This window comes from Bos javanicus, chromosome 16 (genome assembly GCF_032452875.1).
Source record: "Bos javanicus breed banteng chromosome 16, ARS-OSU_banteng_1.0, whole genome shotgun sequence".
In the NCBI taxonomy this organism is placed as follows: domain Eukaryota; kingdom Metazoa; phylum Chordata; class Mammalia; order Artiodactyla; family Bovidae; genus Bos; species Bos javanicus.
The window spans coordinates 30829859-30843541 of NC_083883.1; the positions used below are offsets into that span (position 1 = coordinate 30829859).

Here is a 13683-nt window from a genome sequence, read left to right on the forward strand (position 1 = left end):
TTAATGACTGGCTATACACACAGTTTCTTAAAAATGTCTCTGAAAAAGAAGTATTAATCCTGGTGTCAAATACAAAAAGCAAAGACTCAATAACTCAGAGGACAGAGAATCTCTGAGCTATAAATCAGGCTTTTTAAATTGAAAATTAGGTAAAATTTTGCTATATAAAATTTGGTATTTGAACACTTTATTTCCATTCTATATATCTCTATATTTATAGCAAAATATAGATTTTAAGCAAACCATAAATATACAGTGTTATATCTATCCACAGTAGAATACACTGTCATAGTGGTCTATAGTCCTTATCTTAAAATTTTTGCAAAGCTATGATAAACTGTTACAATTTTGCTAAGCAAATACTTGGCACATGTTTGACTTACTTTTAAATTTGCTTATCTACGCAGATTATATTTGAAATGATACATTCATCCCTAAAATTTCATGTAAGTATGGTAAATTCAAGTCAAATATTCCATTCAATTTAACAACTGAGCAACTAAAATGTGCAAAGCTCTATGTCATGACTTTTAGGCAATAGACTATAAGTCACAATAAAAAATATGGTTTATATGAACATTCAGTAATCATTATAAAAGAAATAAATGTTATGAAATAATATTTATTCCTATTACTCAAACTCTATCATTTTCTATTCTATTTAATTTTTTAAGTGCTGGTTGTAACCTACTAAATTGGTTTTATAACTCACTGCTAAGTCACTTTAGTCGTGTCCGACTCTGTGCAACCCCATAGACAGCAGCTCACCAGGCTCCCCCATCCCTGAGATTCTCCAGGCAAGAACACTGGAGTGGGTTGCCATTTCCTTCTCCAATCATGAAAGTGCAAAGTGAAAGTGAAGTCGCTCAGTCGTGTCCGACTCTTCGGGACCCCATGGGCTGCAGCCTACCAGGCTCCTCCATCCATGGGATTTTCCAGGCAAGAGTACTGGAGTGGGGTGCCATGCCTTCTAACTCACTAATGGGTCACAATTTGAAGTTTGAAAAACACTACTATACTCTGGAAGCATGTATGGAGTATAAGGACAAGTAATGACCCTGCTTGAACACCTTGACCTGTCCTGATATCAGATAAACCCCACAACTATTAAGTTTCACTAATCTCTGATTATATTTTAGCTAAAGATAACAGGGTTCATGTCATTTATTCAAAAAAATTTTTAAGTTGTACCAAAAAAATCAAAGATACATACACACACACACACACACACACGTTAATCATATAAGAGCAGTACTAAAAATGTAAAGGTAAAATGAAATAGGAAAGATTAATTCAAATTGTGAATTCTGAATTTAAGACACAGAATTTGAGCACAGTTTTAAAGTACTGGCTAGACTTCAACAGGACTAGTGGCAGGAAGAGGAAGAGGAGTGACATAGTATGAAAGGTATTATGGAAAATAAAAATGAAGCAGAGTATAGAAGAGTACAGAGGATGTTCAAGAATGGAGGGTATTCCACTGAGGCTGAAACACAGGATTTGGGTGGGCACAGTATTTCCAGTCATCTCTTTTTTATTTAGCACCTTGGACTACAAGGAGATCAAATCAGTCAATCCTAAAGGAAATCAATCCTGAATATTCATTGGAAGGACTGATGCTGAAGCTGAAGCTCTGACATTTTGGCCACCTGATGCAAAGGGCCAACTCATTAGAAAAGACCCTGATGCTGGGAAAGATTGAAGGAAGGAGTAGAAGGGGACAGCAGAGGATAAGATGGTCAGATGGCATCACCGACTGGATGGATGTGAGCAAGCTCCGGGAGATGGTGAAGGATAGGGAAGCCTGGTGTGCTACAGTCTGCGGTATCGCAAAGAGTTGGACATGAATGAACAATAACAACAAGACTACACTGTTAATGGTTTCCTCTACCAACTCTTCTTGCTTTAGCTTTCATGGTGCAGTGTTATGATTCTCTTTCTTGCTTGGATCATGCCCACAAGTTTTCTACTTCAGGTGTCCTATCTCCACCTTCTCTAGGCACATCTGTTTTCTCTTTTCACAAGCACTATTTATTGATTCTCATTCGCTCCTTGTATTCACTGTTATCTGCAAAAGGTGTTGGCCAAGTTTTCTTGTAAAGGACTACATAGTAAATAGGGTTTAGGCTTGGCAGGCAAGAGGCAAAATCAAAATAACATATAGGTACATATATAATAACAAAAAATTTCCACATATTTCATTAGCAAAATTCAAAATATAATGATAATTAGTACAATTTTGGTAATACAGACTACTAATGAGAAAATGTAATCCTTTTGTAAGCAGAGGAGAATATAAAAGTTTGTTTAACTGGGGCTCAAAGTTAGTGATCCCTATCATCAAAAGAAAGTTGAAGTGAAAGTCTCTGTTGCTGCTGCTGCTAAGTCACCTCAGTCATGTCCGACTCTGTGCGACCCCACCACAGACGGCAGCCCAACAGGCTCCCCTGTCCCTGGGATTCTCCAGGCAAGAACACTGGAGTGGGTTGCCATTCCTTCTCCAATGCGTGAAAGTGAAAAGTGAAAATGAAGTCGCTCAGTTGTGTCCAACCCTCAGCGACCCCATGGACTGCAGCCTTCCAGGCTCCTCCGTCCGTGGGATTTTCCAGGCAAGAGTACTGGAGTGGGGTGCCAAAAGTCTCTGAGTCAATTTCAACTCTTTGCGACCCCATGGACTATACAGGCCATGGAATTCTCCAGGCCAAAATACAGGAGTGGGTAGCTGTTCCCTTCTCTAGGGGATCTTACCGACCCAGGAATTGTACCGGGGTCTCCTGAATTGCAGGCAGATTTTTCACCAGCTCAACTAATAGGGAAGCCTCAAGTCATCAAAAATCTACTGCAAATGTAAATCTGTAAATGCTGATCTACGATGAGATTCTACACATCCCATCTGTGAAACTATCTATTCACAAGAAAAGGTACTGGTGTCAGTTCATGAGTATATAGTTTTGATTGAGCATATTCCTCAGCTGTAAGGCATTTATAGAACGCAATTGAATTTTTCTCCTGATACTTGGGTTTAAGCATGTCATTACTGCAGATTAACCACTTCTAAGTCAAAGTTAAATGGAAGTTCTTCACTGCCCAGTTAAACGAATTTTGAACTATGAGCATCTCCTTTGCACTCGCATCAAGTGCCAAGAACTGATGTTAGAACTGTAGTTTGACCTCAAAATATCTATCTGCTGCAAATCTATATGGAAATGGAGATCTCTCTCCTTTTCACTTTTGACAATATGGGAAGTAGATACAGCAACTTGACATTTCTTGTAACTCAAACATTAGCTGTCAAAATGACTTCACCACAGCATAGTTTTTCATATGTGTTGTTTTGCCTTGTAATTTTATATTAAATTTATTTTGAAAACATATCAAGTCTACAGGAAAAGCTAATTTCCAAGCCTATTCAATACTTTACAATAATGGTTGAAGGGGGGTTTGGGGTTCAGAAATATTTCAGCCAGCCCTTTGTTCAAAATACTGTAATAAAACATTACCATTGCAAAATCAGTGAATGGGTGTATGGCATACCAAGAATGTTTGGCTTTTGATTTGACAAAAAAAAAAAAACCCACAGAAATGATAATAGTTGTTTCCAAAAAACTGAATGAAACACAACTTTGATACTACTGGTTCAATACATAATAGATTCAAATACTTGCAGCAAGTTGCCTGCTGATTAACACAAAAATGAACATCCACAGGCTTCAAGTACCTATTATTTTCACATAATTTGTAAATCTGTCCAAATAAGCCTTTTCCTGTTTTACCACACTCCATTGTAACACATTTTAGCAGATTACAATTCAGGTTGTATCAAAACAATATTTTCTCAACTTCTTTGAAAATACTAGGTTGGTGCAAAAGTAACTGCAGTTTGTGCATTGTTGAAATCTGACTTTGATACTGGAATATATTCTTAAATAAATGTGGTTATGTTATGTATCATTTTAATGCACATTTCTCGATTTTTTTTTTTTTTTGCTACTGACTTGTTACTTGCTGTTTACTTTGTATTTATTTTAGACTAGGGAAATGATGTTAGACCAAAAAGTAAATTCAAGCAATTTTCTTCAGTTCAAAATGGCTCATAAAGCAGCAGAGACAACTCACAACATCAACAATGCATTTGGTCCAGGAACTGCTAAAGAATGTACAGTGGTGGTTCAAGAAATTTTGCAAAGGAGACAAGAGCCTTGAAGATGAGGAGCACAGTGGCCATACATTGAAAGTTTACAACGTCCATTACAAAAGCCATTACAGAAGCTGATCCTCTTACAACTACACGAGAAGTTGTCCAAGAATTCAATACTGGCATTCAGTGTTCAATGCCATTCTACAGTCATTTGGCATTTGAAGCAAATTGGAAAGTTGAAAAGGCTCAATAAGTGGGTGCCTTATGAGCTGACTGAAAAATCAAAAAAATCATCGCTTTGAAGTGTCATCATCTTTTGTTTTACTCAACAGTGAACTATTTCTTGATCGAATTGTGATGTGTGACAAAAAGTGGATTTTATACGACAATTGGTGACGACCAGCTCAACGGCTGGACCGAGAAGTTCCTCCAAAGCACTTCCCAAAGCCAAATTTGCACCAAATAAAAGGACATGGTGACTGTTTGGTGGTCTGTTCCAAGTCTGATCTACTACACCTTTCCGAATCCCAGCAAAATCATTACATCTGAGAAGCAGGCTCAGCAAATCGATGAGATGCATCGAAAACTGCAATGCCGGCAGCTAGCACTGGTCAACAGAAAGGGCCCAGTTCTCCATGCTAATGCCCGATTGCACAATCAATGCTTCCCAAGTTGAAGGAATTAGGCTACGAAGTTTTGCCTCATATGCCATATTCACCTGCCCTCTTGCCAACCGACTACCACTTCTTCAAGTATCTAGACAACTCACTGCAGGGAAAATGCTTCCACAACCAGCAGAATGTGGAAAATACTTTCCAAGAGTTCATTAAATCCCAAAGCATGGATTTTTACACTACAGGAATAAACTTATTTCTTGTTGGCAAAAATGTGTTGATTGTAATGGTTCCTATTTTGATTAATGAAGATATATTTGAGCCTAGTTATAATGATTTAAAATTCATGGTCCAAAACTGCAATTACGTTTGTGCCAACCTAATAATATGACAATAATGATTCCACAAAAACTGTTCAGAGAGGCTAATTCCTCAGATATTTCAAACTCAAACACTGATTCCTCAAATAACAAGGATTGAGCAGAATCAGCAACATCTTTCCACTCAAGAGTCAAAGAAAACCTCTCAATGTGATAAGAAATGATTATATCTCTCTGCTTTTATAATCCACCATTGATGCTCCTTCCAATGTCCTCAATTCTTTGAGTAACTGTTCTCCTTAAGTCTTAGACAAGTTTATTTTTCATGGACACATTTCTTTGGCTGCTGCAATCATATATGATTTCATTAACTCAATATTGGTCAATGGCTTTCCTTGCTTGGTTAATAAATGAGACACTCAGGTACTATAGTTGCAGCCTCACTTTCATTTTTTATTTTGTGAAGAGATTCTGCTATGGTAAGATATTAGGTTACATTTTCTAGCTTTTCTGACTGCTGCTTTCCTGTGAGTTATGAATGTTGTGATGAGTGCTCAGTTTAGCAGTGTAGACATTTACTGTATTTTATTAGTACAAGTGAAGCACAGTGGTGTAATAAACACCATGCTGTAATTTATTAATAAAATAATCCACAATCTACTGTGCCTTAAGAGCATGTTATTTGAAAAATCTACCTTATTTTGACATGAGGCATATGTGCTATTAATTTAAATAAAAAATGCCATGGTATAGCGAGATATATAATACATACATATATATACACACACACACATATATACAGCACTTGAAATGTCACTGCAATTTATAGTCTGCTGAGCACAGCAGTGCAAAGCACTGAGTAACACATACAGTGCCAGTCTCCATCACAACTAGTCAACTTTGCCACTGAGGCACAAAAGCAGCCATAGGTAGTGTGCAAATCAACAGTATGGCTATGTCAATAAAACTACAGACAGTGAAATGCGAACTTTAAAAGACTCACAAGTCGCAAAACTCTTCTTTTGATTTCAACTATTTTAAAATATAAAAATAATTCTCAGCTTGCAGGCTGTGTGAAAATAGGTGGTGGTCCAGATTTAAACCACAAGTCAGAGCTTACCAAAATCTATAAGATAATAACTCCAAAATAAATGGTGCTATTCACCCTTAGAAACACCAGACTAATATCTATAACCCATTAAGTAGATCACACTATAATTCAAACCCAACATATACCAAATTAAAGTAACCATTTTCCCATCTACTCTAAATTTTATCTTCCTTCCTATATGCCCCAACTCCGGAATCAACCACCAAGTACTGAACCCCTAAGTCAGACACCAGAAAACGGAATCATTTTGATTCCTCTCTCTGCCACTGACATTCACTCTAACACAAGTTCTAATTATTTTACTTCCTAAATAGTACCTGAATCCATCCCTTCCATCACCTTTATTCAAATCCTCATTACCTGTCACCTGAATATTGTCTCCTAACTAGTCTCTCTAGTCTGCTGCTGTTGCTGCTAAGTCGCTTCAGTCATGTCCAACTCTGTGCGACCCCATAGACGGCAGCCCACCAGGCTCCCCTGTCCCTGGGATTCTCCAGGCAAGAATACTGGAGTGGGTTGCCATTTCCTTCTCCAATGCATGAAAGTGAAAAGTGAAAGGGAAGTCGCTCAGTCGTGCCCGACTCTTAGCGACCCCATGGACTGAAGCCTACCAGGCTCCTCAGTCCATGGGATTTTCCAGGCATGAGTACTGGAGTGGGGTGCCATTGCCTTCTCCGAGTCTCTCTAGTCTAGCCCTCTGAAATCCACCCTTCACACTGCTGCTAAGATGTTCTATATAAAATACAAAACTGATTATCACACTGTCCTTAAAATCCTCCTTGAAATTAGAATAAAATTTGAACTCTTCTGCATGGCCTACACCCAGGAAGCCTCATTTTACATATCTCTCCCCTCCTTATCATAACCCTATTAAGCCTTCCTCTCATTCCTCTGACAACCCCATCCTTTCCTGCCACAAACCCTTCTACAGTCCTAAAACAGCAGTTTTGCTCCAAGAAAGAACCCTGAAAAAGCATGACAGAAAGTAGAAGGAGGAAAGCTAAGATATCAATCAGGGCAGCTGCATTTCTATATGCTTCACTGTCTAGGCTTTCAGATATGAAAGTGAAAGTCAAAGCCACTCTGTAATGTTCGACTCTTTGTGATCCCATGGACTATACAGTCCATGGAATTTTCCAAGCCAAAATACAGGAATGGGTACCTGTTCCCTTCTCCAGGGGATCTTCCCAACCCAGGGATCGAAACCAGGTCTCCTGCATTGCAGGCAGATTCTTTACCAACTGTGCTGGCTTTCAGATATAATGTCATTTTAAAAATCACACACACGAGTTCTATGATTTAAAAAAAGTTTGCTTTTGAAACTCATGGCTGTTACAGTCTAATTTACATACCATAATGTATAAAGTGCTAAACAGTATGACTTATGTATCTCTCCTCTTTCATCGCCAAAGCCTCTTTCTCTATCCTCCATCAATAGGAACATAACAGGTGGCTTCAGATCCCCATGTTCACCAACCCTTCTCTGCCTCTTCTCCATTCTTGGTTTAGCCAACTTACACTTGTCTTGGAAGAGCCCTTCTTGACTTTATATCTTTGAATAAATGTTATATTTTTCTTTATAAGAAACAATGTGAAAATATTATTTAATTGACTGTGAATTTCTTATCTGGCTTCCCTCACAAGAATGTAAGAATAAGATCTTTGTCTTATTTACTACCAAATTGCTAGAATCTAAAGAACAGTGCCAAGCACACAGGACATGTCCAATAAATGTTTATCAAATGAAAAATGTCTTAGTAATTTTATATCCCAGTACATAGTGTAGTGGCTGGCACAAAGCAGTCACTAAGCATATGCATGCCAAAAAATAAATCTTAAAATAAAAATTGGGGTCAGAAAATGAAGACCCCTGAGTAATAGCCCAGGAATCTTATGTTCAACTGTGATAGATTCTGTCTTATTTCCCTATTCACTTGTTCATCTCTTCAATCTTCATTTGGCAGTGTTTCTAATAGTTTGATTTTCCTCCAAGCTCTCCCCCAACTTCTTTTGTCTAGTGGTCCATGACGTTAATATAAAATTAAACAAAGCCTCCATTTTAAATATGGCTCTACTTAAAGAAGCACATGACAACTTTGAAAAATATGTAAAATTCTAAAGTAATAGAATACTATTACATTTACAATACAAATAAAATACATTGACAGAATCATGGGGAAAAAATCCTGACCACCTTTTACAGAATTTAAATGTTTGGATTTGACTTACTTACTAAAAAACATTAAAAATTCCAATTGAAAGGTATGAAATTACCCAGGGAAACAAATCATATATCAAACTTATACTCTGTGAAATACAGTGGTTTTCTAAATAACATTTACATTTAAACAATGCTTCACAGAAAATAATGCTAAATTTTGCCAATAAAAAGATAATAAATATATAGAAACATAGAACAATGATTCTTACTAAGTTATTGTCATCCTGGAAAGCATAATGCAAAGTTGTAATCCATTTATTGTCTCCATTCACTAACACATCCCTTTCTTCACGAAAACATGCTGTCTGAAAAGGAAAAAAATAAATTTTTAGATAAAGAATACTTTATGTAAAACTAGGAATATATTATGCAAACAATTACTCAAATATTATACTTTCTGTTCTGAAAAAGGAATACATTATATGTATTATATATTATATGACTTTCCAACATTATTATACGATATAATAATAATAAAGTCAAATAATAAAGTCATATAATGCTGTTATTTCCAACAACATTATATGACTTTCCAATAAATCAAGTTTCAAAGAACCCTCAAAAACTGAACAACTGAATAGTAAACTTAAAAGTATTTTATATTTGAAATTACTGTTATAGTTCAAAAAATCAGAAAAGTATGCAGAATTATTTAACAACCATGGTTCACTCTACCATTTAGATAACATAAATGTCAACAATGTCACATTTACTCCTAACCTATTTGCTTTTAAGAAAATAGAAGTTGCAGCCTTCCTATTTCTAGAGAAGTATCAGTTCTTCCTCTAAGAAAAATGAAGAATCTGAAGTTAGTATATATTCCTCCCACCACATGCTCTATTACACATGTGTCCAAAAACAATAGAAATGCTCTGTGTTTTGAAAATTTCTGTGAATAGTGTCACTGTATCTATTCCCTTTGCAACATGATCACTTTTTAATCAATAATGGCTGTTTAATTTTTAATTGCTACAGTATTCCATTCTATGATCATAGCAGAATTGCCTCATGTAACCCGTCCCAATCATGAAAACATAGGTTATTCCCATTTTTGCATCATTTCAATATTGCAATAAATATATTTGTACAAATGTACAAGAGTTTCTCTAGGGCATACACTTGGAAGCAGAAATACTAGACTTAAGCGTTTTCAACTTTATCAGACACAACCTAGTTTCTTTCCTAAGTGCTATACCAATTTCTACCTTCACCCCAGTGTATGAAATTACCCATTTTCCACAACATCCTGAACTCCATTTGGCACTGCTAGACTTTTAAGCATGTTTCAATAAGATGGGTATGAAATAATATTTCATCATTCTTTAATTAGCATTTTCTTAATTACAGGTGCAAATAAATAACTTACATATGCTAATTGGATATCTGAGTTTTCTCTTTGAAAAACTCCTTTTGCCCATTTTTTCTAAAGGATTATCTTTTTCTGATTTATAAAAGTTTTAATTTATTCTCAGGATATACTTCCATCATTACAAAGATACAGCCTGGAGAATCTTAGAAATATGTTACTAAAAATAAAAAATAACTGTGTATGATACAATTCTACAATATATATATATATTTTTTTAGAAGTAATATAAGTTTATTTAATTAGTGAATCTATTTAAGATTAGGTAGTACATATTCAAGTAAAGTAAACATTTATACTTATGTATTTTACTTAATAATGACAAATCATAGATGACATAACTTTCAAAAAATAAAACCAGTAATATTAAACTTGTCTCATTAACTAAATTATTTGAAAGTGAACTCTTAAAACATTTCTGAGCTGAATATTTTTTATTTTATTTTATTTTTTTTTTCCTGTAGAACTTTTTTTTTTTAATTTTATTTTTTTTCTAATTTTATTTTATTTTTAAACTTTACATAATTGTATTAGTTTTGCCAAATACAATATATTTTTTAATTTTTAATTTAAATAACCACTATGCCAGCAAGTTTCAAAACAAACTGAAAGGTAAAGTAGAAACTGAAACGCTCCCTCCTAGATTCATTGTCCCCTTGTTACATCCAATGATTAACACCAGTAACTCAGTTGAATTTCTTCTCAGAAAATTTCTTTGTACATACACAAACAGAGACACATGCACATAGACACACACACCCTATATTCATATGGTATCCCATCTGCCGTAACTTTTCTTTCTTTACACAAACGAGATCACAGTGCTCTATAAATCATTTTTTCAAGTAACAACATATCTGAACAGCCTTCCATACCTGTACATAGAAAGCTACCTAATTTTTCTCGATGGCTATACCATATTTCATACACATTTAAAAATCATCATGCAGTATCCTACACATAGTAGGTACCTAGTAATTTATTTCCCGCAAGATAAATTCACTAGTCATGATATACAAAACTACTCACATTATCTAAGTGCCCTAATTTTTTTCATGTATTTCCATAAATTTTATTTGATGCAATAGAATTTCTTTTTTAAATTAATTTATTTATTTTAATTGGAGGCTAATTACTTTACAATATTGTGGTGGTTTTTGCCATACAGCAACATGAATCAGCCACGGGTGCACATGTTGTCGCCCCAGCCTGAACCCCCCTTCCACCGCTCTCCCCACCCCATCCCTCTGGGGTCTCCCAGAGCACCGGATTTGAGGGCCCTGCTTCATGCATCGAACTTGCACTGGTCATCTATTTTACATATGGTAATGTACATGTTTCAAGCTAGTCTCTCAAATCATTCCACCCTCGCCTTCTCCCAGAGTCCAAAAATCTGTTCTTTACATCTGTATCTCTTTTGCTGTCTGATGCAACAGAATTTCTAAAGCCACTCATTAAACAGCATCACCAAGGAAAATCTTAAAAACAAATAAAACTTAAACCAAATGAATGGGCAATTTACTCATAAATTCAATTATTAAAATCTACCATAATTATGCTTCTGTTCACTTTAGGGGGAAAATAGTATCATTTGACATCAGATCAGATCAGTCGCTCAGTCGTGTCCGACTCTTTGTGACCCCATGAATCGCAGCACGCCAGGCCTCCCTGTCCATCACCAACTCCCGGAGTTCACCCAGACTCACGTCCATCAAGTCAGTGATGCCATCCAGCCATCTCATCCTCCGTCGTCCCCTTCTCCTGACCCCAATCCCTCCCAGCATCAGAGTCTTTTCCAATGAGTCAACTCTTCACATGAGGTGGCCAAAGTACTGGAGTTTCAGCTTTAGCATCATTCCTTCCAAAGAAATCCCAGGGCTGATCTCCTTCAGAATGCACTGATTCGATCTCCTTGCAGTCCAAGGGACTCTCAAGAGTCTTCTCCAACACCACAGTTCAAAAGCATCCATTCTTCGGCGCTCAGCTTTCTTCACAGTCCAACTCTCACATCCATACATGACGACAGGAAAAAACATAGCCTTGACTAGACGGACCTTTGTTGGCAAAATAATGTCTCTGCTTTTGAATATGCTATCTAGGTTGGTCATAACTTTCCTTCCAAGGAGTAAGCGTCTTTTAATTTCATGGCTGCAGTCACCATCTGAAGTGATTTTGGAGCCCAAAAAAATAAAGTCTGACACTGTGTCCACTGTTTCCCCATCTATTTCCCATGAAGTGATGGGATCGGATGCCATGATCTTCGTTTTCTGAATGTTGAGCTTTAAGCCAACTTTTTCACTCTCCACTTTCACTTTCATCAAGAGGCTTTTTAGTCCCTCTTCACTTTCTGCCATAAGGGTGGTGTCATCTGCATATCTGAGGTTATTGATATTTCTCCCGGCAATCTTGATTCCAGCTTGTCCTTCTTCCAGTCCAGCGTTTCTCATGATGTACTCTGCATAGAAGTTAAATAAGCAGGGTGACAATATACAGCCTTGACGAACTCCTTTTCCTATTTGGAACCAGTCTGTTGTTCCATGTCCAGTTCTAACTGTTGCTTCCTGACCTGCATACACATTTCTCAAGAGGCAGGTCAGGTGGTCTGGTATTCCCATCTCTTTCAGAATTTCCCACAGTTTATTGTGAGCCACATAGTCAAAGGCTTTGGCATAGTCAATAAAGCAGAAATAGATGTTTTTCTGGAACTCTCTTGCTTTTCCCATGATCCAGCGGATGTTGGCAATTTGATCTCTGGTTCCTCTGCCTTTTCTAAAACCAGCTTGAACATCAGGAAGTTCACGGTTCACATATTGCTGAAGCCTGGCTTGGAGAATTTTGAGCATTACTTTACTAGCATGTGAGATGAGTGCAATTGTGCGGTAGTTGGAGCATTCTTTGGCATTGCCTTTCTTTGGGATTGGAATGAAAACTGACCTTTTCCAGTCCTGTGGCCACTGCTGAGTTTTCCAAATGTGCTGGCATATTGAGTGCAGCACTTTCACAGCATCATCTTTCAGGATTTGAAATAGCTCAACTGGAATTCTATCACCTCCACTAGCTTTGTTCGTAGTGATGCTAGTTTCTAAGGCCCACTTGACTTCACATTCCAGGATGCCTGGCTCTAGGTCAGTGATCACACCATCGTGATTATCTGGGTCTTGAAGATCTTTTTGTACAGTTCTTCTATGTATTCTTGCCACCTCTTCTTAATATCTTCTGCTTCTGTTAGGTCCATACCATTTCTGTCCTTTATCGAGCTCATCTTTGCATGAAATGTTCCCTTGGTATCTCTAATTTTCTTGAAGAGATCTCTAGTCTTTCCCATTCTGTTGTTTTCCTCTATTTCTTTGCATTGATCGCTGAAGAAGGCTTTCTTATCTCTTCTTGCTATTCTTTGGAACTCTGCATTCAGATGCCTAAATCTTTCCTTTTCTCCTTTGCTTTTCGCTTCTCTTCTTTTCACAGCTATTTGTAAGGCCTCCCCAGACAGCCATTTTGCTTTTTTGCATTTCATTTCCACGGGGATGGTCTCGATCCCTGTCTTCTGTATAATGTCACGAACCTCATTCCATAGTTCATCAGGCACTCTATCTATCAGATCTAGGCCCTTAAATCTATTTCTCACTTCCACTGTATAATCATAAGGGATTTGAAGTGAAATTAGTTAAGAAGAAATAAAAGGTATATAAAGATTACTAAGGAGAGCGAAGCTGAAACTCCAATACTTTGGCCACCTGATGCAAAGAGCTGACTCATTTGAAAAGACCCTGATGCTGGGAAAGATTGAGGGCAGGAGGAGAAGGGGACGACAGAGGATGAGATAGTTGGATGGCATCAGTGACTCAATGGACACTAGTTTGGGTAAACTCTGGGAGTTGGTGATGGACAGGCCTGGTGTGCTGCAGTTCATGGG

At 37.0% G+C, this 13683-nt stretch overlaps 1 protein-coding gene across 11 annotated transcripts in view; it reads right to left on the bottom strand.

The window, feature by feature from the left end:
• Positions 1-13683, bottom strand: part of CDC42BPA (CDC42 binding protein kinase alpha) — a 297280-nt gene that overhangs the window by 176717 nt on the left and 106880 nt on the right. For all 11 annotated transcript variants that reach the window (XM_061382427.1, XM_061382422.1, XM_061382424.1 and 8 more), the window contains exon 4: positions 8614-8709. In XM_061382427.1, the coding sequence (XP_061238411.1) occupies positions 8614-8709 (96 nt within the window). The remainder of the gene's footprint in view (positions 1-8613; positions 8710-13683) is intronic.